This window comes from Bombina bombina, chromosome 3, assembly GCF_027579735.1.
Source record: "Bombina bombina isolate aBomBom1 chromosome 3, aBomBom1.pri, whole genome shotgun sequence".
In the NCBI taxonomy this organism is placed as follows: Eukaryota; Metazoa; Chordata; class Amphibia; order Anura; family Bombinatoridae; genus Bombina; species Bombina bombina.
In genome coordinates this window covers 446362135-446387541 of record NC_069501.1, presented here as the reverse complement: position 1 = coordinate 446387541, position 25407 = coordinate 446362135, and the positions used below count along the sequence as shown (strand labels likewise).

General features: G+C 37.6%; 1 protein-coding gene across 2 annotated transcripts in view; it reads left to right on the top strand.

The window, feature by feature from the left end:
* The window catches only part of LOC128653408 (tyrosine-protein phosphatase non-receptor type 22-like), a 290064-nt gene that overhangs the window by 201708 nt on the left and 62949 nt on the right, over positions 1–25407 (top strand). The window contains exons 12-14 of one of the 2 annotated variants that reach the window (XM_053706667.1): positions 8657–8721; positions 10466–11238; positions 22428–22511. In XM_053706667.1, the coding sequence (XP_053562642.1) occupies positions 8657–8721; positions 10466–11238; positions 22428–22511 (922 nt within the window). Of the gene's footprint in view, positions 1–8656; positions 8722–10465; positions 11248–22427; positions 22512–25407 lie in introns of both variants that reach the window. The other variant, XM_053706666.1, reaches the window with a different exon arrangement.

The window sequence follows — 25407 nt, the reverse complement described above, 5'->3', positions numbered from 1 at the left end:
AGCACATACTGTGAGAGAATGCCCCTTATTAAAGAAAAACAAGAAGAGTAAGTGGGTTTTGAGTAATACTGTTGATTCTCCTCAGGTTAAATCTAACTACTGTACCATCTCTCTCTTCTTGCAGTGGGACCGTAAGCGCTACCCAGCAGAAGCCATAGTTGACACGGGTGCACATGGGACTTATATTGATTTGGAGTTTGTTAGAATTAATAAAATACCACTTGAGCAAAAACAACAGCCTGTGTCTATGCGTGTTGTTGATGGTACATATATTTCTAGCGGCCCAATAACTCACCATACTGTACCCATATTAGTAAGTACTCACTCTAACCACCATGAATTTTTGCGCTTTGATGTCCTCCCTTCCCCCCATTTCGCTAATGTATTGGGCATCCAGTGGCTCAGAGTACATGAACCTGTAATAAATTGGAAAACTCTACAGGTTTCTTTAGATTCCTCTCACTGTCAAAAAGTCTGTTTAAACCCTCCTCATTCTATAAATATGTCTGAGGAATGTTTACAAATACCTCCCGAGTATGCAGATTTCTCTGAAGTGTTTAGTAAAAGGGAGGCTGAAACACTACCTCCTCACCGTAGTTATGATTGCCCCATAGATTTGAAGCCAGGCTCAGCTATACCCTATGGCCATCTATATCCCTTAAGCCAACCTGAATTGGTACACCTCAAGTCTTATTTAGACGACAACTTGAAGAAGGGATTTATAAGACCTTCTGTCTCTCCTGCTGGTGCGGGAATGTTCTTTGTCAAGAACAAAGATCAGTCATTATGTCCCATCATAGACTACAGGGAACTAAATAAGATCACAGTAAAAAACAGATATCCTCTCCCTCTAATCCCCGAACTGATTGAATGGTTGCATGAGGCGACCATATTTACTAAACTCGATTTAAGGGGCGCGTACAATCTCATTCGCATACGAGAGGGAGATGAGTGGCTGACAGCATTTCGTACCAGATATGGGCTCTACGAGTATCTGGTAATGCCGTTCGGCCTATGTAATGCCCCTGCCACTTTTCAACATTACGTCAATGATGTGTTTAGGGACCTGTTGGATATTTGTATCGTAGTCTATTTAGACAACATTTTAATATATTCACAAACTTTAGAGGATCACATTAAGCATGTGAGATGGGTTTTATCCTGGTTACAAGTTCACAGTTTGTATGCCAAAGCAGAAAAATGTCTTTTCCATACCACCAGGATCTCCTTTTTGGGGTACTCTACGTCCCCAGAAGGAATTGAAATGCAACCGAACAAAGTGGAAGCTGTTGAAAAGTGGTCTACCCCAAAAAAACAAAAGGAACTTCAGAGGTTCTTAGGGTTTAGCAACTACTCCCGAAAGTTTATCAAGGGCTATTCCACAATAGCTAAACCTCTGACAGCTTTAACTGGATCATCAACCGTATTTTAATGGAACCCAAAGGCTGAAGAAGCATTTACATTCCTAAAAACCTCTTTTACTTCTGCTCCAATTTTATGTCATCCAAACCCTGAATTACAGTTTGTTTTAGAGGTTGATTCCTCGGAGTATGTACTTGGAGCAGTACTTTCAGAAAGACAAGATATCACACACCCTTTACATCCCATAGCTTTTTATTCAAAGTTGTTATCTCCTCCTGAAAGGAATTACCCTATAGGTGAAAAAGAATTGCTTTCCATCAAGAGATTGTTTGAGTACTGGAGACATCTCCTAGAGGGCACATTACTTCCCATCTTGGTGTATACCGATCACAAGAACTTGGAGTACTTACAGCGGAATAAGACACTTTCAGCATGTCAGGTACACTGGAGTCTTTTTTTTAGTAGATTTAATTTCCAGATAGTCTACAGACCTGCCTCAAAAAATGGCAAGGCAGATGCTCTTTCCAGAAGAGATCCCATACCTGTAAATAATGACAATCCAACAGAAATCATCTCTCATGAGAAATTCATTGGCTTAACTTACTGTGACAAGGCTAAGTACCACAAGGCTCTTCATTTTGAAACACATATTCCAGACGATCTACAGAAATCCTCAGATGGTTTATAGTACAAAAAGGATAAATTATACATCCCTATATCCCTACGCAAGGAGTTAATTAAGGACCACCACAATCCTCCTCTCTGCGGTCATCCAGGCATTACAAGAACAAATGAAATAATCTCTAGGAGTTACTGGTGGCCTAAGATGATACAAGACATAACAGAATATGTACATAACTGCATCGTCTGCACATCTTCTAAGTCTGAAAAGAAAGCTCCTTATGGCTTACTCATGCCCATTCAGATACCAGATAGACCATGGTCCCATTTGGGCATGGATTTTATCGTTGAACTACCAGTATCATCAGGTATGAATACCATTTTAGTCGTTATAGATCTGTTTACGAAACAAGCTCATTTCATAACAATTCAAAAACTTCCCAGTTCCTCTGAAACCGCTCAGCTCTTCATCGATAATGTTGTTAGATTACATGGCATACCATCTATACTAACCACGGACAGAGGGACTCAGTTTACCTCCCGCTTCTGGAGAAACCTCTGCCAGAAACTCCAAATTAAACACAGATACACCACTGCATATCATCCGCAGACCAACGGACAGGCTGAACGCCTTAATCAGTGGCTTGAATCCTACCTACAATGTTATTGTGCATATCATCAAGATGAATGGAAAAAATACTTATCTTTAGCTGAATTTTCGTATAATAACTCTACCAATTCCTCTACTAAGTTATCCCCATTTTTTGCTAATTTTGTATACCATCCCAATATCTCCGTAAATTCAAAACAAGTCACATCGAATCCTTCCATTGAAGAATTGGCTGATAAAATAACTGAGAATTTCCAACTACTTCGCAGAAATATGGAGACCGCACAGGTAGTGCAGAAAAATTATTACGATCTCAGGCGAAGAACACCGCCGACATATACTACAGGGGATTGGGTATGGTTGTCGACAAAAAATCTACGACTTCAAGTTCCCAGTAAAAAATTAGCCAGTCTATTCATAGGACCATTTCAGATCATTCGTGTAATCAACGAGAATGCAGTCACCCTTCAGTTGCCCTCTACCTTAACCATCCATCCGACCTTCCACGTCTCCCTGTTGAAACCAGCTAAAATCACCAAGACTCAGGTGATGCCACCAACAACACCACTTTTGAACTCTGAGGAATATGAAGTGAAGGAGATCACTGACTCCAGGATTCATAATGGTGAACTACAATACTTAGTTCGTTGGAAGGGCTACTGCCCCAATGAGGACACTTGGGAACCGGAGTCTCATATAACTGCCCCTAAGCTTGTTGCTCAATTCCATAGACGCAATCCTCATAGACCTCGGCCACAAACCGTGGTGCGGTTTGCTTGAAGGGGGGATTCTGTCAGGTATTCCACCTTAAACTGACTTGTGTGAATAACTTCCAATACCACCTTTATTCATTAGACCAACCTACCTACTCTATATCACCTGTCTTCTAACCTTAGACAAGTGCTTAGTTATTGAGTGTTATAGGAGTAACATAGTTGCTCTCTCTGCTTTATCCTAAGCTATTTTGAATTACAAATTATTGTTCTAATCTCCTTTATCTACTGAGATATTTCAAGCATCCTAAACAATAGGAAACTTTCCAATCATTAAACTGCCTGCAGTACAGGATCTTTACACCAATGCACAAGAGGATTTTGGGTAAGATATGCAAATTAGATATCCAACATCTCAGATGTTTTTGCTTCATACTGTGTTAACATACTGTGATTCCCTAATAGGGAAAATGCAGCAATTACAGAAATCACCACTAGACAGCCTGTTTCATTCTTGTTAGAACTCTTCAGTAGTAGATAGATTTCTGATTGCTGCTTAGGTAAAGCTCATTTCAAGGTTAAATCAAAATTCATTAAAATTATGGTGGAGATAAAAGTCTGAGATTAAAATCCTCCATGTCTCAAAAGTAAATCAATGAAAATTGTTGCATAGTAAATTAGCACATTTAGGCAAGTATCCCTGCTTGCTTTCACCCAGTAAAACTCCATATACACTGTTACCAATGCACACGAGGATTCTGGGTAAGATATGCAAATTAGATATCCAACATCTCAGATATTTTTTACTTCATACTGTGTTAACACACAGCTAATCCCTAATAGGGAAAATGCAGCAATGACAAATCACCACTAGACAGCCTGTTTCATTCTTTTTAGAACTTGTAGCTCTCATCCTATTGGCTGTTTTGAACAGCCAATAGGATTTCAGAAGCTCTCATACTATTGGCTGATACTATTGGCTGATTTGAATTTGAACAATCAAGTCAACCAATAGGAATGAAAGGTATGCCATTTTAAATTTGTAATTTAGATTTTTTTAACTTGGTAGTTTTTTTATTTTATTAGAATAGTAATGTTAATTTATAGTTTAAACTTAGGTTTATTTTTATTTCACAGGTAAGTTTTTATTTATTTAAATATAGATATATTGTAATTTTAATTTAAAGTTAGGGGGGTTTTAGGTTTAGGGGTAAATAATTTAATTTAGTGTTTTGCGATGTGGGGGGCCGGCGGTTTAGGCGTTAATAAGTTTATTTAGTGGCGGCCATGTGGGAGGCCGGAGATTTAGGGGTTAATAACTTTATTATAAAGCTGGCGATGTCAGGGAGTGATGGTTTAAGGGTTAATATATTTAAATAGTGTTGGCAATGTGGGTGGGCGGCAGATTAGGGGTTAATAGGTTTATTTAATAGTCGCAATGTGGGTGGGCAGCAGATTAGGGGTTAATACGTTTTAATTAGTGTTTGCAATGTGGGAGGGCGGCGATTTAGGGGTTAATAGGTAGTTTATGGGTGTTAGTGTAACAGTTTAGTTATTAGTTTTGTGAAACATTTTTGTTTCGCAAAATCCATAACTACTGTTCTCAGATGGCGATATGGATTGTGTCGGTATAGGCTGTAACGCAAGCATTTTAGCCTGAATGCACAACCTGTAATACCGGCGCTCTGGAAATCCCACATAGCGGAATGGACGTTACTTTACAGGCTAAAATGATTGCGGTATAGCTATACCGACACAACTCATAATATGCGTTCCTGGCCATTCCAGAGTAATGGCCATTTTTTCAGCGTTAAAAGTAGTAACGCACCTTAATGCAAAACTCGTAATCTAGATTAATGTTTTTATTTAGTAAAATCAGAACCACCAGCAATCATAAATAATATTTTATACATAAGCTGGCTGGGCTGGCTGGGCTAAGATACAGTAAGAGCTGCTTTTTTGTTATTAATACAGTGTGTGTATATATATATATATATATATATATATATATATATATATATATATATATATATATATATATATATATATATATAATTTATATATATATATATATATATATATATATATATATTGTACAAAAAACACACATCAGATATGTAGACATATTTATTTATGAATAAAAAGAACATATTCTTGTATGTGAAGAACATTGGAATGTGAAATATTCATATTTGCATGTTGAGTTAATGCACATGAGAATATGTGATCAGGTTTGTGCGGGACTGGGGTGTTTTTTTCCACTTTTTTTTTCTCCAATTACTTCTTTGGGGGAATACGTGAAAGCGCACGTTATATTGTAAGTTCTGCTTTTTGCGCTCATCAGATTTGCACAAGTGAAATCAATTTACTTTCAACTCATAATACGAGTGCTTCACTTGTAATCTGGCCCTATACTGGTGGTGTTTAAACTATTTAGCTGTTAGACTATAAATGATTCTACTGCTAGCGTTTCATCTATTTAGCTGTTAGACTATAACTGATTTTACTGCTAGCATTTCATCTATTTAGCTGTTAGAGTATAACTGATTTTACTGCTAGCATTTCATCTATTTTAACTGACTATAACTGATTTTACTGCTAGCGTTTCATCTATTTAGCTGTTAGACTATAACTGATTTTACTGCTAGCATTTCATCTATTTAGCTGGTAGACTATAACTGAATTTACTGCTAGCGTTTCATCTATTTAGCTGGTAGACTATAAATGATTTTACTGCTAGCGTTTCATCTATTTAGCTGGTAGACTATAACTGATTTTACTGCTAGCGTTTCATCTATTTAGCTGTTAGAGTATAAATGATTCTACTGCTAGGGTTTCATCTATTTAGCTGTTAAACTATAACTGATTTTACTGCTAGGGTTTCATCTATTTAGCTGGTAGACCATAACTGATTTTACTAGTAGCGTTTCATCTATTTAGCTGTTAGACTATAACTGATTTTACTGCTAGGGTTTCATCTATTTAGCTGGTAGACCATAACTGATTTTACTGCTAGCGTTTCATCTATTTAGCTGTTAGACTATAACTGATTTTACTGCTAGCGTTTCATCTATTTAGCTGGTAGACTATAACTGATTTTACTGCTAGCGTTTCATCTATTTAGCTGTTAGAGTATAAATGATTCTACTGCTAGCGTTTCATCTATTTAGCTGTTAAACTATAACTGATTTTACTGCTAGCGTTTCATCTATTTAGCTGGTAGACTATAACTGATTTTACTGCTAGCGTTTCATCTATTTAGCTGTTAAACTATAACTGATTTTACTGCTAGTGTTTCATCTATTTAGCTTGTAGACCATAACTGATTTTACTAGTAGCGTTTCATCTATTTACCTGTTGGACTTTAACTGATTTTACTGGAAGCATCTCATCTATTTAGCTGTTGGACTATAACTGATTTATAAGTGGAACACTAATTAACGCTCCCGCTAAGCTTTTTGCGCTCGTCGGGTTGCGCTCGTATTATGAGTTTAAAGTAAACTGTTTTTGTTTTAGTGCTAGCCAGACAAGTGCAAGTTAGAATATTACATGCTCTTTCATGTATTCCTCCATAGAAGTCAATGGAGAGAAAAAAGTGGAAAAAAAACACCCCACTCTCACGCAAACCTGATCGCATATTCTCACGTGTGCTAACCCAACATGGAAATATTTCACATTCCAATCTTCTTCACATACAAGAATGTTCTTTTAATTCATAAATAAATATTTCTACATATATATGATGGTATTTTGGTACAATATATTTATACCTATACCTATACATGATTATATATAGGCATAGATATATACTGTATATAGATATATATAGGAACATTACAATGTGAAAAATTTACACTAAATACATAGTTAAAACCTTTATTTAAAATGAATATTGCATAAATATGTTTTTTTTTCTTCATGTTTTCATCTACTTACTTACAAAGGGCTCCAAGGCACTTATATATGTCTATCTATGTATACATATGTGCTTATATGTGTGTATATGTCTGTAAATACATTTATACACCTATAAATACGTAAATACAAATGTATATATAGATATATATATATATATATACATACATACATATCCATCTGTAGACATGTTTCTGTATGTCTCAATGTTAAAGCCCTTTGTCTGACTTTTTTTTCTCTAACACCTGAGACCTCATATATCTTTGAGCCCTTATAATCTCATCTTTTTTGAGCAATATTTTTTTAAATAAATGTTTATTATAAAATGTATTATGAGTGTAACTATACTTTGTTATGTATTTTTTATGTGTTTTTTTTTACACTTTTTAGTTTCGCAAAACAGTTAACCAGAGTTCTGAAGTCGTGGTAATCATCCTAGCGTAAATCACGATTACGATCAGGCGATTGCATTTACTTTCAACTAGTACTATGAGCTATAAGCCTGACGAGTGCAAACACCTACGATAAACCCCTTATCAATTGTGTGCAAACGTTTGCCCTCCACTCGTATTTGGGCCCATTACTGGTAGCGTTTCATCTATTTAGCTGTTGGACTATAACTGATTTTACTGGTTGCGTTTCATCTATTTAGCTGTTAGACTTTAGTCACCTGATAAGGATGCTGATTTGCTTTATCAGCACACAGGAAATAAGCAGATGGCACTAATGTTATCAGGCACTAAAGATAAGTTTGCAACACTGGTACCTGTTTCCTATTAAACATATGTTGTTCTTGTAAGATAGCTGGGTACATTAAGATATTTTTTACTTATAATAAGATTTGGATAAAATAATTCTGATCCTTTCTCAGTTGAACTCTAAAGAAGGTACAGCTAAAATCATTATTATAATACCTCCTTGAGAATAAATCTCCTGTACAACCCATTTTTTATTTACTATATTGAGTTTGAAAATGTTTTAAAATGCATCATCGCCTTGTTTGCTTCAATTGTTTTTCAATAGCCAATCTCCACTAATCACTTGCCCTACTTGGAGGAGCCAGTCCAGATTTATTATTGGAGTTGACACATCTAGCCACAATCATCATGGGATTGATCACAATTGTATCCAATTATCCTTCTGTAAAATTCCCCATTAAAGGGATACTAAACCCAATTTTTTTCTTTCATGGCTCAGATAGAGCATGCAATTTTAAGCAACTTTCTAATTTATTTTTACTCCTATTATCAATTTTTCTTCCTTCTCTTGCTAATTTTTTTTTTTTTTTAAAAGCAGGAATGTAAGCATACGATCCGGCACATTTATGGTTCAGCACCTGTGTAGCGCTTGCTGATTGGTGGCTAAATTGTTGTGTATGTTGCTAATTAGTTTCTCAAATAACTATGATGAAGATGTTTACAATATATTTTAAAAGGTTGTTCCTGCTGTGCACCAGCAAACTTCAGAGACAGAGAGCAATTTCTTCAGTGTGCCACGTGGGTAAGTACATTTGATAATAACATTCCTTATTCACAGTTCATTTTCATTGTACACAATTGTGAGAATTAAAAATACATAAAAGCAATTTCTCATCAAACATCTCTAGTAAAACATATCTTTTTTGGTTGTTGGGTTTGTTGTTTTTTTAGAAGTTTATAGGGATAGTGTAACATACAACTCTCTCCCCTTTAATGTTCCCAATGATTCATGTTACCTAATGGAGTATATTAAATTGTTTACAAATAACTAGTTTACCTTTATTTTGTAATTTGAAGTAGCTGATTTTGACTTTTGAAATTGCCACTTATAAGGGAAAATTTCAATACTGCAGTAATGGGTACCGTAAATGATGTAAACAAGAGATTGAGGGCCCAATTCTCTAAACCTCTGTGGTCTGGTGAGATTCTATAAGATGACTCACCAGTATTATGTGACCCCTTAGGGTTTGTTTTAAAGACATTTTTTGCCTTGAGAACTATGTATCTCATTAAAGGGAGTTCACTTACTTTCTTTTTGTTAAAGAGAGACACTTACTTTACAAGATAATAATATGTTAAATAAGCTGATGATTTCTTTCCATGACAGCAAGTTTTTTTAGAATTGGGCCCTTAGGAAGAAACTACACTCCCATTGCAGGTAAAAGAGATAGCTATTAAAATGTTCGCTTTCAATTGTTATCTCAGACATAGATAAGATAATGAAGCCATTATATTGATTTATATAGCGTCATGAAATAATGAGATCTTTCTCCCTACAAGCTCAGCCCATTTTAAGGGGCCCTAGATTCAACTATTTCATATACTGTATATAAATAAAATCAAAAGGCCCACTTTCCCATACATTTTATACTCTGCGCTGGAATCACATTAAGGGGAAACACATTTTACAGTACACTGTCCCTTTAATAACAAAATGTCCGCTATCTAAAAAAAAATCCTTTCAAGGGACAATTTATTACATTAACAAGAATATATTTTATAAAATATTACAGTTGTTTCTTATGAACTCTTATGTGCTTACTAGAAGAATCATTTTCTTGTGTGCTTGTGGACTTGTGTCCCTGACCACTCTGTGTACACCAATAGAGATGTGAACATTGACTGTCTCAGCTTGTGGGCATTTATTTCTCTGTTACGTTCTATAGCAAACATTACTGTAACATATTCCCATGCAAGAGTATTTCCATCATATTTAAAGGGACAGTCTACACTAAAACTGTTATTATTTAAAAAGATAGATAATGCCTTTACTACCCATTCCCCAGCTTTGCACAACCAACATTGTTATATTAATATACTTTATAACCTTTAAACCTCTAAATTTCTGCCTGTTTCTAAGCCACTATAGACCGCCTCTTAATCACATGCTTTCGTATTTGCTTTTCACAACAGGAGACTGCTAGTTCATGTGTGCCATATAGATAACAAGGTATTCACGCTTGAGAGTTAGCACAACACAGTACTAAATGCAAGTCAATAGATAATAAATACAAAGTCATGTGATCAGGGGGCTGTCAGAATATACTTAGATACAGAGGTAAAAAGTATATTAATATAACCGTGTTTGTTATGCAGAACTGGGGAATGGGTAATAAAGGGATTATCTATCTTTTAAAACAATACAAATTATATTGTAGATTGTCCCTTTGACTGCCCTTTAATGTGCAGTGTTTCTGTATTTTTAGGTGTGTTTGCCAATTAGTGTAATTAATATCATTATAAACAACTAACAATCATGCTGATAGTCTTTCAGATAAAGACAGTGTTCTACAGCAGCAATGTCTGAAATCAAACACAGAAGAGACTTTTCAAAGTATCATGAGCAATTCTGCTGCTACCTGCAATCCAGGGGTAACATCTTTCAATATGATCAAGCCTTCCTCATCTTCAGATTCCCATGATGCTTTTGGTAGCACAAACCTAAGTAGCGCCATTCCCCAACCACTTGATCCAATCAGAATATGGGATGACAGGCCTTGTCCGTTACCTAGGACATTACCACAGAAGTATCAGCTTATGGATACTAAAAGTGTAACCTCCAGTGACTGGCATCCAAGTCAGCAAGCTGCGGACAGGAAAGGTAACAGTGAGCACCCGCAGTTAATACGTACCAAATCTAGCCCATTTGAGCTGCTACAAAAGAGACATTCTCACATACCGGAGCGGGCTCTTGAGATGCAGTTTTTGGGTTCAAAAAAGTTTCTAAATGATGAATCTCAGGTTCATAAACAACTTTTTCCCTGGCAGAACACTGGCTCTTTGGGTAATATAAGTACTGTCCCCAGTTCCCAGTCTTATGTACGTATGACTGAAGATCCTTACTTTACTCCATCACCTGCTTCTGATTTGGAGTCACAAAAGATTGTTGATTTTTTAATGGACTACAAACCATTACTTGTTCCTAAGAATAGCCTAGAAATGTCATCAACTCTATCATCAATCCCATGCCATACAAACAAATCGTCTGGCCTTCTACTAGTATCTGGGTCAGAATTAACCAATAGCAACAGCCAGAATGGTAAGGAATGTAAGTTGCAAAATTTACTGTTACCACAATTATTTGAATAATTTTACAAGCAGATACTTTTTTTTTTTATACATAGTCTGACAAACATGTCTGGTTTGGAGGTGTTACCAGTAACTGTAATGAAATATAATAGATTTTGAAATTGACAAGATCAGATTAGAGTCATGTGTAATAATAAACCAAAATTATACTATGAAAAAATACATTTACATTTTTGGAAGTGTATTCAAACACTTACATACACAATAACATGATAAGCAGCGTATTACATTTGGGTATCAAACAGAGTATAAGTTTGTGATGCATTGACAGAAAGTTCATATTGGTGAAGAACTTACTAAGGGCCCAACGTTCAAAGAATTGTTACAATCGCACTATGTTCTAATGAAAATTGCAGGTGAAATGTTCTGAATACTTGTGTAGTCTCATAAAGGAGTGTTTTAGTACACTTCAATGTGGGATGTGATGCTTCTCTGCCAGTGGCAAAATATTCAAAGCAGCATTGTCATGTGCAGCCAGGATTTCATTTAAATGATTCCTTTAGACAGCGTAGAATGACAAATTAAATTTACATGTTTTAAATAAAACTAAAAATCTTTTGCCACAATACAATAATGAAACGTGAGCTGGGGGATTGTGGGTATATTATGCATGTGTATATAATGTTTTATATATATATATATATATATATATAATACTGTAAAATAGTATATTATGTATCTTAACTAACGGCTAGATTTAGAGTTCTGCGGCCAAAGGGGTGCGTTAGCTACACATGCTTTTTTTCCCCCGCACCTTTTAAATACCGCTGGTATTTAGAGTTCACAGAATGGCTGCGTTAGGCTCCAAAAAAGGAGCGTATAGCATATTTACCGCCACTGCAACTCTAAATTCCAGCGGTGCTTACGGACGCGGCCAGCTTAAAAAACGTGCTTGTGCACGATTCCCCCATAGAAAACAATGGGGCCATTTGAGCTGAAAAAAAACCTAACACCTGCAAAAAAGCAGCGTTCAGCTCCTAACGCAGCCCCATTGTTTTCTATGGGGAAACACTTCCTAAGTCTGCACCTAACACCCTAACATGTACCCCGAGTCTAAACACCCCTAACCTTACACTTATTAACCCCTATTCTGCCGCCCCCGCTATCGCTGACACCTGCATATTTTTTTAACCCCTAATCTGCTGCTCCGTACACCGCCGCTACCTACATTATACCTATGTACCCCTAATCTGCTGCCCCTAACACCGCCGATCCCTATATTATATGTATTAACCCCTAATCTGCCACCCCTGCTATTGCTGACCCCTGCATATTATTATTAACCCCTAATCTGCCGCTCCGTACACTGCCGCTACCTACATTATACCTATGTACCCCTAATCTGCTGCCCCTAACACCGCCGACCCCTATATTATATTTATTAGCCCCTAATCTGCCCCCTACAACGTCGCCTCCACCTACCTACAATAATTAACCCCTAATCTGCCGACCGGATCTCGCCGCTACTCTAATAAATGGATTAACCCCTAAAGCTAAGTCTAACCCTAACACTAACACCCCCCTAAGTTAAATATAATTTAAATCTAACAAAATAAATTAACTCTTATTATATAAATTAATCCTATTTAAAGCTAAATACTTACCTGTAAAATAAATCCTAATATAGCTACAATATAAATTATAATTATATTGTAGCTATTTTAGGATTAATATTTATTTTACAGGCAACTTTGTAATTATTTTAACCAGGTACAATAGCTAAAATAGTTAAAATAATTACAAAATTACCTGTAAAATAAATCCTAACCTAAGTTACAATTAAACCTAACACTACACTATCAATAAATTAATTAATTAAATGAAATACCTACAATTATCTACAATTAAACCTAACACTACACTATCAATAAATTAATTAAATACAATACCTACAAATAACTACAATTAAATAAACTAACTAAAGTACAAAAAATAAAAAAGAACTAAGTTACAAAAAATAAAAAAATATTTACAAACATTAGAAAAATATTACAACATTTTTAAACTAATTACACCTACTCTAAGCCCCCTAATAAAATAACAAAGACCCCCAAAATAAAAAAATGCCCTACCCTATTCTAAATTAAAAAAGTTCAAAGCTCTTTTACCTTACCAGCCCTGAAAAGGGCCATTTGCGGGGCATGCCCCAAATAATTCAGCTCTTTTGCCTGTAAAAAAAAACAAACAATACCCCCCCCCCCAACATTACAACCCACCACCCACATACCCCTAATGTAACCCAAACCCCCCTTAAATAAACCTAACACTAAGCCCATGAAGATCTTCCTACCTTATCTTCACCATGCCAGGTTCACCGATCGCTCCAGGCTCCGAAATCTTCATCCAAGCCCAAGTGGGGGCTGGCGATCCATAATCCGGCTGAAATCTTCTATCAAGCGGCGGCTGAAGAGGTCCAGAAGAGGCTCCAAAGTCTTCATCCTATCCGGGAAGAAGAGGAGATCCGGACCGGCAACCATCTTGATCCAAGTGGCATCTTCTATCTTCATCCGATGAGGAATGGCTCCATATTGAAGACCTCCAGCGAGGATCAATCTTCTACTTCCGACGTCCAACTGAAGAATAAAGGTTCCTTTAAGGGACGTCATCCAAGATGGCGTCCCTCGAATTCTGATTGGCTGATAGGAATCAGCCAATCAGAATCAAGTTCAATCCAATTGGCTGATCCAATCAGCCAATCAGATTGAGCTTGCATTCTATTGGCTGATCGGAACAGCCAATAGAATGCGAGCTCAATCTGATTGGCTGATTGGATCAGCCAATCGGATTGAACTTGATTCTGATTGGCTGATTCCATCAGCCAATCAGAATTTTCCTACCTTAATTCCGATTGGCTGATAGAATCCTATCAGCCAATCGGAATTCAAGGGACGCCATCTTGGATGACGTCCCTTAAAGGAACCTTCATTCTTCAGTTGGACGTCGGAAGAAGAAGATTGATCCGCGCTGGAGGTCTTCAAGATGGAGCCGTTCCTCATCGGATGAAGATAGAAGATGCCGCTTGGATCAAGATGGTTGCCGGTCCGGATCTCCTCTTCTTCCCGGATAGGATGAAGACTTTGGAGCCTCTTCTGGACCTCTTCAGCCGCCGCTTGATAGAAGATTTCAGCCGGATTATGGATCGCCAGCCCCTGCTTGGGCTTGGATGAAGATTTCGGAGCCTGGAGCGATCGGTGAACCTGGCATGGTGAAGATAAGGTAGGAAGATCTTCATGGGCTTAGTGTTAGGTTTATTTAAGGGGAGTTTGGGTTAGATTAGGGGTATGTGGGTGGTGGGTTGTAATGTTGGGGGGGTATTGTATTTTTTTTTACAGGCAAAAGAGCTGAATTATTTGGGGCATGCCCCGCAAATGGCCCTTTTCAGGGCTGGTAAGGTAAAAGAGCTTTGAACTTTTTTAATTTAGAATAGGGTAGGGCATTTTTTTATTTTGGGGGTCTTTGTTATTTTATTAGGGGGCTTAGAGTAGGTGTAATTAGTTTAAAATTGTTGTAATATTTTTCTAATGTTTGTAAATATTTTTTTATTTTTTGTAACTTAGTTCTTTTTTATTTTTTGTACTTTAGTTAGTTTATTTAATTGTAGTTATTTGTAGGTATTGTATTTAATTAATTTATTGATAGTGTAGTGTTAGGTTTAATTGTAACTTAGGTTAGGATTTATTTTACAGGTAATTTTGTAATTATTTTAAATAGGTAGCTATTAAATAGTTCTTAACTATTTAATAGCTATTGTACCTGGTTAAAATAAATACAAAGTTGCCTGTAAAATAAATGTAAACCCTAAAATAGCTACAATATAATTATAATTTATATTGTAGCTATATTAGGGTTTATTTTACAGGTAAGTATTTAGCTTTAAATAGGAATAATTTATTTAATAAGAGTTAATTTATTTCGTTAGATTTAAATTATATTTAATTTAGGGGGGTGTTAGGGTTAGGATTAGACTTAGCTTTAGGGGTTAATAAATTTATTAGAGTAGCGGTGAGGTAGTGTTGAGTTTAATTGTAGATAATTGTAGGTATTTTATTTAATTAATTTATTGATAGTGTAGTGTTAGGTTTAATTGTAACTTAGGTTAGGATTTATTTTACAGGTAATTTTGTAATTATTTTAACTAGGTAACTATTAAATAGTTATTAACTATTTAATAGCTATTGTACCTGGTTAAAATAATTACAAAGTTGCCTGTAAAATAAATATTAATCCTAAAATAGCTACAATATGATTATAATTTATATTGTAGCTATATTAGGGTTTATTTTACAGGTAAGTATTTAGCTTTAAATAGGAATAATTTATTTAATAAGAGTTAATTTATTTCGTTAGATAAAAATTATATTTAACTTAGGGGGGTGTTAGTGTTAGGGTTAGACTTAGCTTTAGGGGTTAAAAATGTATTAGAATAGCGGTGAGCTCCGGTCGGCAGATTAGGGGTTAATGTTTGAAGTTAGGTGTCGGCGATGTTAGGGAGGGCAGATTAGGGGTTAATACTATTTATTATAGGGTTATTGAGGCGGGAGTGAGGCGGATTAGGGGTTAATACATTTATTATAGTAGTGGTGCGGTTCGGTCGGCAGATTAGGGGTAAATAAGTGTAGGTAGGTGGCGGCGACGTTGGGGGCGGCAGATTAGGGGTTAATAAATATTATGTAGGTGTCGGCGGTATTAGGGGCAGCAGATTAGGGGTACATAGGGATAATGTAGGTGGCGGCGGTGTACGGAGCGGCAGATTAGGGGTTAAAAATTTTTTTTAATAGAGTGGCGGCGGTGTGGGGGGGCCTCGGTTTAGGGGTACATAGGTAGTTTATGGGTGTTAGTGTACTTTAGAGCACAGTAGTTAAGAGCTTTATAAACCGGCGTTATCCCAGAAAGCTCTTAACTACTGACTTTTTTCTGCGGCTGGAGTTTTGTCGTTAGATTTCTAACGCTCACTTCAGCCAAGACTCTAAATACCGGCGTTAGAAAGATCCCATTGAAAAGATAGGATACGCAAATGGCGTAGGGGGATCTGCGGTATGGAAAAGTCGTCGCTGCAAAGTGAGCGTTAGACCCTTTCCTGACTGACTCCAAATACCAGCGGGCGGTAAAAACCAGCGTTAGGAGCCTCTAACGCTGGTTTTCACGGCTACCGCCCAACTCTAAATCTAGGCCTAAGTTCGTTATTATAATAAAGGTTTTTATTTATTTTTATTTTGGGCATTTTTTTTTTTTTTTTAGGAACAAGATTTAGCGTACATGATATTAATATGCCCCTGAAGACGTTGGCTGCCAGTTTTTCAGTTTACAATTGTAGGTTTTTTAAAACATTGCACTATGCAAAGCATGTTTTAAAAGAAGGTGACTTTTTAACATTGTATTTATGTAACCGCTACAATCTCTCAAACTGTAAGTTTGAAATGTACTGAACAGGTTTAGTTCTAATATTATTGTCGCACTGTACCAAGAATGTTATTAAAAGAAAACGTTTCCCTCACATAACATTCTTTAATTTGAATTCTTGACCCTAAGGTTAATCGCCCAAGTACCATATGACAACGTAAATAGTGTGAAGCTGGCCTACTCTGTAGACCCTTATCTGTATATTATAGTTTCATGGAGTGTGCTCAACTGCATGAGAAATCAAGCCCATTATTAGCTTGGGAACATGTCTTACAGATTAACCTTCCTCTATTAGGTTGCCAAAAAACTATTTTGTTTACTAAAAATGCCATCCACTGCACTACTCTATAAGAAATGTACAAAAAGTTTTTATCTCAGTGGTATAGGTCGATACCAGCTCAACCTCTTTCTGTTGGAGAACCTGTTCTACCAACAGTGATTTTGTACATATGTGGTGGACTTTTCATCGTTTAACTAATGGGGTACTTGCTTTAATTTACTGGCCAAATTTCATATTAACATTCCAACTCACCTGAAAACTGTGCTCCTTCAGCGTGGCACTCCTTCCTTGCCCATACATCAGGGATATGTTTGTGTTTACTTATTTCTTTCAGTAAAGTTGGCAATAGCCAGAACATGACAAAGTCCTTTCCCACCTTCATGGACTAGAGTCGTTGAAATTATGGATTTGCATTCGCTTCCCAAACCTCAATATGATAACATTATTTGAAATGATATGGTCAGATTGGAATACTGAACATGCCAAAAACAAGCACTCTTAAGCTCTATTCATTTCTTTCTCTCCTTTTCCCCTTTGTAACAATATTGTCAATACCTCACACATATACTAAAAGAGCATTTGTTCATTATTCTAGTATCCGTACTTTTTTGTTGCAATCTTAATATGTAAAATGTGAAGCTCACAGCTTATAACTTTATTTTCTCCTCCCAGGGATATTTATATATGACTATATTGTTGTTCATTATCACATTGTCACAATTATTTCTGTAGATCTCATTATTATTCATGTCAATGTTTGTATTCTACAAATATACATTGCCTCAATAAAAAATATTTATTTCCTAAGATATGGTGAGTCCATGGCTTGAGTAATTACTGTTGGGAATATCACTCCTGGCCAGCAGGAGGAAGCAAAGAGCACCACAGTTAAACTGTTAAGTATAACTCCCTTACCCACAACCCCCAGTCATTCTCTTTGTCTTCGGTGCATGGAGGAGGTGAAGTTTAGGTGTCTAAAAAAAAAAAAGCTCCCTTCCCATGCTACAAGAGTAGTGTTCTTAGGGACCATAATAGATTCTCTATTGATGAAGATTTTTCTGACAGAGGTCAGGAAAAACAAAATTATTTCCTCTTGCCTCTCTCTTCAGGCTACTGCTCATCATTCAGTGGCTCAATGTAAGGAGGTAATCGGTCTGATGGTGGATTCCATGGACATCATTCCTTTTGCTCGATTCCATTTGAGAGCTCTCCAGTTGTGCATGCTCAGATAATGGAATGGCGACCATGCGGATCTATCTCAGAGAATAGAGTTAGATCAGTCATCAAGGGATTCTCTCCCGTGGTGGATTTCTCAGGAACATCTGTCTCAGGGCACATGTTTTCGGAGACTTTCCTGGGTGATTGTGACCACGGACGCCAGCCTGCTGGGCTGGGGAGCAGTCTGGAACTCTTTAAAAGCTCAGGGCCTTTGGACTCGGGAGGAGTCTGCTCTTCCCATCAACATCCTGGAGTTTAGGGTGATTTACAATGCTCTATTGGCTTGGTCTCAGTTTATCAGGTTCCAGTCAGACAACATAACCTCTGTGGCTTACATCAATCACCAGGGAGGAACTCAGAGTTCCTTAGCCATAAAGGAGGTTATTTCGGATTCTTCAGTGGGCAAAGACCCACAATTGCTGTCTATCTGCCATCCACATTCCAGGAGTAGACAACTGGGAAGCTAATTTTCTGAGCAGACAGTATTTTCATCCCGGGGAGTGAAAACTCTATCCGGAGGTGTTTTCCAGATTAGTCCTCAAATGGGGGGTGCCGGAGTTATATCTAATGGAGTCCCATCAGAACGCCAAGCTTCCAAGGTACGGTTCAAGGTCAAGAGATCCCCAGGCCGTTCTGATAGATGCTTTGGCGGTTCCTTGGGTTTTCAGGTTCGCATACCTGTTTCCTCCGTTTGCTCTCCTTCCACAAGTCATTGCTCATATCAACCAGGAGAGGGCGTCGGGGATTCTAATAACCCCTGCGTGGCCTTGCAGGATCTGATTTGCAGACCTTGTGGATATGTAATCTCTCACACCTTGTAGACTACCTCTGAGGAAGGACCTCCAGATTCAAGATCCCTTCCTTCATGCAAATCTCGTTTCTCTGAAGCTGACTGCTTAGAGATTGAACGCCTCATTCTGTCTAAGCCTGGTTTTTCTGAGTCTATCATTGAGACCATGATTTAGGCTTGCAAGTCTGTTACTAGAAAGATTTACCATAAGATATGACATAAATATCTTTATTGGTGTGAATCCAAGGGCTACTCTTGGAGTAGAATTAGAATTCCTAGAATTGTATCTTTTCTTCAGGAAGGCCTGGAGAAGGGATTGTCAGTCAGTGCCCTGAAGGGTCAGATTTCTGCTTTATCAGTTTTACTACATAAACGTTTTGCGGATGTGCCAGATGTGCAATCTTTTTGTCAGGCCTTGGTCAACATCAGACTTGTCTTTAAGTCTGTTGCTCCTCCTTGGAGCCTTAACCTTGTTATTAAAGTTTTACAGCTGGCTCTGTTTGAGCCATTGCATTCCATAGGCATTAAGTTATCTTTGAAGGTTTTGTTTCTTGTTGCTATCGCTTATGCTCGAAGAGTCTCAGAACTCTCAGCTCTGCATTGTGATTCCCCTTATCTTATTTTTCATGCAGTTCTTCGTACTAAGCCAGGTATCCTTCCTAAGGTTGCTTCTAATAGAACTATTAATCAGAAAATTGTTGTTCCCTCTCTGTGTCCTAATCCTTCTTCTTCCAAAGAACATTTGTTACACAATTTGGATGTTGTACGTACTCTTAAATTATCCTTACACTGGATTTTTGCCAGTCCTCTGCTCTCTTTGTCTGTTTCTCTGGGAAACGTAAAGGTCAGAAAGCTACTGCTACTACTTTTTCTTTTTGGTTACAAAGTATAATTCCTTTGGCTTATGAAACTGCTGGACAGCAGTCTCCTGAGAAAATAACGGCTCATTCCACAAGAGCTGTTTCCTCTTCTTGGGCTTTCAAAATTGAAGCTTCTGTGGAACAAATTTGCAAGGCTGCAACTTGGTCTTCTCTACATACTTTTTCCAAATTTTCCAGATTTGATACTTTTGACTCGGCTGAGGCTTCCTTTTGGAGAAAGGTTCTTCAAACGGTGGTGCCTTCTGTTTAGGACTGCCTGTCTAGTCCCTCCCTATTTATCTGTGTCCTCTGGCTTGGGTATTGGTTCCCAACAGTAATTACTCAAGCCGTGGACCATATCTTAGGAAAGAAAAACAAAATGTATGCTTACCTTAAAAATGTATTTATTTCCGGATATGGTGAGTCCACGGCCCCACCCTTTATTTTAAGACAGTTGATCTTTTAACCTCTACACTTTGTGTTACTCATTTTTCTCCATTTCCCTTCAGTCAATGACTGGGGGTTGTGGGTAAGGGAGTGATACTTAGCAGTTCAACTGTGGTGCTCTTTGCCTCCTCCTGCTGGCCAGGAGTGATATTCCCAACAGTAATTTCTCAAGCCGTGGACTCACCATACCAGGAAAGAAAGAAATGTATCAGGTAAGCATAAATGTTGTTTTTTAAAAAGAGTAAACATGTTTGGTACAGTACTACAGCGATATTAGAACTAAACCCGTTCAGTACAATGTGAACTATTGCAGCAATTTTAAAAAGCCATCTTCTTTTAAAAATTTGCAATGTTTAAATAATGCTCTAATGTGAACCGAAAAACTTGCAACCACTGTCTCCAGGGGGATTAATATCCTATACACTAAGGAGTCAATTTACTAAGCGCCAGGCAGACATGATTCTCTGTAGCCAATCATGTCCACCAGGCATCGCTAAATGCCGACAGCATACACTGTCCTCATTTAACATTGCACAAGCATTTCACAAGAAATGCTTGTGCAATGCCGCCCCCTGCACATTTGCGGCCAATCAGTTGCTAGCAGGGGGTGTCAATCATACCCATCAGATCGGGATGATTGCTGTCTGCCACCAAAAAGGTGGCGGACAAGTTAAAGAGCAGCGGTCTTACGACCACTGCTTCTTAACTTCAGTTTCCCGATCGCCGGAAAATACGTGCGGAGACAGCAGCATCCGCTGCTTATTAAATCTGCCCCAAAATCTTGTTCCAAAAATTAAAACTACAATTATTTAAATATCAAATCTAGTTAAAATACATAGGGCCAGATTATAAATGGAGCGCAATATATTGCTTTCACTGAAGCGATATTTGCGCTCCACTTTATAATACCAGTGCACACTAATGTGCGCTGGTATTACAAGTTAGATGCAATGCAATTGAACAAAAACATTGCGCTCATGAGGGCGTGCTTCAATATGCTCCAATGGGAGCCTCGTTCTGATGCTGTCAGAGACAGCATCAGAACCTTGTGCAGTAAAGGGGGAAAGTAGCACAGCTATGGCAGCAGTTTGTAAATATATATGTATACAGGGGTCAAGTTGGGCGGGAACGCATGGGAACGAAGTTCCTGCACTATTTTTGCAGGAGGAACTAAGTTCCCTCTGGACAGAGAACAGAAATACTTCAGTAAACACTGCTGCTGCTGGTGGGAGGAGCTAGAGCACCGTCTGGTTAGCCCTCTAGTGAGATCCTCTAGTAATGGGCAGTAACATTTCCTACAATACACTAAATGCAAGTCTGTAAGGTGCTTACTGTGTGGCTTGCTCTGGGGTTATTTAGCTCCCCTCAGCAGAAATAGGACTATTGCACCTTAAGTGGGCTCTGTGACAGAGGAGGATTTTCATTGGATTTAATTTTCTTTTTTATTAACCAACGTGTATAAATTATATACATATAAATACAGTCTGTGTAAGTGTGTATATATAAAATAATATTAATTGTGAGAGGGGGTGGAAGTCTTGGTGAGTTCCCATACTTTTTTTTGTAGCACTTAACCCCTGTATGTATATGATTAAATACATATATATTTAAGTGTTAATATGTGTGTATACACATATAAACACATAAATATATATGTATATAGTCATATACATATATATTTACTGGGAACACATCGTTCCCATAGACCACAATGTAAAGGCATTTTTAAGTGCCATTTTATTTTAACACCCCACATCCACCAACTTTTGACCGCAAAAACTGCCTAGTTCAGTTGTTTTTTTATTAAAAATATATATACATTATATACACATGTGTAATATACTCACAATGTTTTCTTTTTTTTTGTTCTTTATTAACAATGGTCATGGCAAACATAGTATGTATATTCTGGATTATTATATGCTCTCTGTTTGATTTGTAAAGACAGAATATATGTAACCATTGAGACATATAGCACCTACAGCAACAAGATATACACAATATTCTTTCTTTTTATTATTTAAGACATAAGGTTTCTGATAAATGTTTTATTTTGATACTAAACACTTGTATATTAGCATAAATTGCACCTGATAAAATTCGGAACATAGACTCACATGTTATCTCTTGCTTCACATGGACAGCTATTGCCCCAGATAAAAATTCAGAAGCTCCGCCTCCATTGCCAGAAAGGACCCCTGAATCGTTTATTGTACCTTATGAAGCTGGTAAGTTTTACTGAAAGCGGAGTTCAGATGGGAGAACCAGCACTGTTTCATAGGGCTTTATAATGAACTGACATATCTCACTCAAAATGTAAAACTCAGTTAATTAAACATCTGCCTGTGACATACGCCATAGGAAAAGAAGAAACATAAACCCCTACGTGAAGGAAATTATAGTTTTTGGAAAAAAAAAACATAAAAAAATTGCACTGCAAAGCTAAAATATTGTATCTAGTGATCCACTATAACTCACAATAATCTGAATACTAAGATCTAACAGGCACTTAATAGGTGTCATAAGAGTGGTCTGGGGGCATAAGCAGCTCCCCAGCCTGCAAATTATCCACTTCAAGCACTGGCTTTTATAAAGATAGCTCCTTCCCTAATGATGGAAGATGTGTCCGCCAAGAAATGCATTGTTACATTTAAATTGTTTTTATCAGTATTAAAAGGATATAAAACCCAATTTTTTTCTTTCATGCTTCAGATAAAGGGGCATATTTATCAAGGTCTGTCGGATCAGGTCCGACAGACCTCGCTGAATACGGCGAGCAATACGCTCGCTGTATTCAGCATAGCACCAGAAGCTCACAAGAGCTGCTGGTGCAACGCCGCCCCCTGAAGACTCTCGGCCAATCGGCCGCCAGCAGGGGGGTGTCAATCAAGATTTCCGGCGATGTCTGTCCGCCTGCTCTGAGTAGGTGGACAGGTTATGGAGCAGCGGTCTTTGTGACCGTTGCTTCATAACTGCTGTTTCTGGCGAGCCTGCAGGCTCGCCAGAAACACGGGGCATCAAGCTCCTTTCGGAGCTTGATAAATATGCCCCAGAGTATGCAAATTTAATCAACTTTCTAGTTTACTCTTATTATAATTTTTTATTTGTTCTCTTGGCATCTTTATTTGAAAAAGCAGGAATGTAAGCTGTGCTCCATTTAGCCACTAATCAGCAAGCGCTACCCAGGTGCTGAACTAAAAAGGGGTTGGCACCTAAGCTTACATTCCTTCTTTTCAAATAAAGATACCAAGAGAACGAAGAAAAATTGGAAAGTTGCTTAAAATTGCATGCTCTATCTGAATCATGAAAGAAAAAATATGGGTTTCGTATCCCTTTATTTGCTGTGTCTGTGTTTTATATTTGGTTGACTTGTATTGGCCACAAACATCCATCAGTACAGAAGCAGATATTTTCTTGTCATTTCTATCTTGGATTGATTTTTGATGGTATACAAATTGTAATACAGCTTTTGCGACCAAGCTTGTCACATTCTGCCTGGATTCAGCTGGGCAGACCAAGAAATATTAAAGTACATGGCTGGCCGAGAGAGTTCAGAGCGAGGTCTTATGTGGGGCTGATAAAGGGGCTGCAAAACCAGCAGCCTAAGATCTGAAATTTGAAATGGGTATGGGGTTGATATTATGGGGACTATCTATCAAGCTCCGGATAGAGCTTGAGGCCGTGTGTTTCTGGCGAGTCTTCAGACTCGCCAGAAACAGCAGTTATGAAGCTGCGGTCTAAAGACCGCAGCTCCATAACCCTGTCCACCTGCTCTGAGCAGGCGGACAGAGATCGCCGGAATTCAACCCGATCGAGTACGATCGGGTTGATTGACACCTCCCTGCTGGCGGCCGATTGGCCGCGAATCAGCAGGGGGCAGCGTTGCACCAGCAGCTCTTGTGAGCTGCTGGTGCAATTCTGAATACGGAGAGCGTATTGCTCTCCGCATTCAGCGAGGTCTTGCAGACCTGAGCCACACTGTCGGATCAGGTCTGCAAGACCTTTGATAAATTGGGGCCTAAGGCTGCAGGACTAAGGGTCTAATTAGATGTGTGTGGCTGACAGAGGGGCTGCACGGTCAGGTTCCTGATTTAACTTTGCTTTGTTGTTGTTCTTCTTCCTATAATTTTTATTTTTAATATTAATAGAAATAATAACAATAAAAAAAAAAAAAGAGACATTAAATTATAGTTATAAGACTGTTAGAATATAGTTAGGGCTAGAATACAAGAGGAGTCCAAAAATAATAGCACTAGTGAGTGCTAACACCGTTAGCAAATAAATAAATATCACCTTCATTCTTGTGCTCGTTTTACAAGCTGACAATAAAATGTTGTTGAGTGCAAGGGAAAGACTCAGGCACAGTAACATCTGGAGGTCAGACAGAGTGGCCAAACTAACACCCTTGTATGTGTTGCTCAAAAGAAACACATTGCTTTCAATTTGTAATATGAGCAATGTTAACTGCGGTCCCATTATCCATTGAAAGTATAGAACACACTATAGGAATGTCGGCAGTGCTAAACATTCTCTGGTAATTCTTCTTTACTATGGACTTGTCAATTTGTATTCTAATTCTAGTGCAATCCAGGGTGCGCTATCAATAGTACTGCACTTGTAATCTAGCCTTAGAGAATACATAAAGCAGCAATGCACAAATAAAGCGAGGTTAAATAAATACATTTTAGCAGCATTTTCTTCTAGGCACTTTTTGAAGTTGGCTAAGCCATTTTAAAGAGGTGGAATTAGGTTCACAGAATTACTTTTTATCATGAGCTAGAGTTTATCCCCAGTATCTCCAGCCTTCTTTACTCTTAAAGTAATAAGCAAAATCATTGTTTGCAATAGCAGTGAAGATACTAGATAATCTAGGTGTGGATATTAATGTAAAATGTGTTTTTTATTATATGGTTGCACAATAACCTACAAGTTTTAGGTAGATGTCTTCTAATGGACTGGAATGGCATAGAAAAAAAACCCACCATGACCATCATGTGGAAAACTCTTATTAAAATGAGAAAAAGAGGCATCTTATCTTAATTTAGGTGCCAACAAACTACTGTTTTGAATGACAGAAATGTGCACATTCTATTTAACTGCTACAAAGTACATGAAATCCTTTTC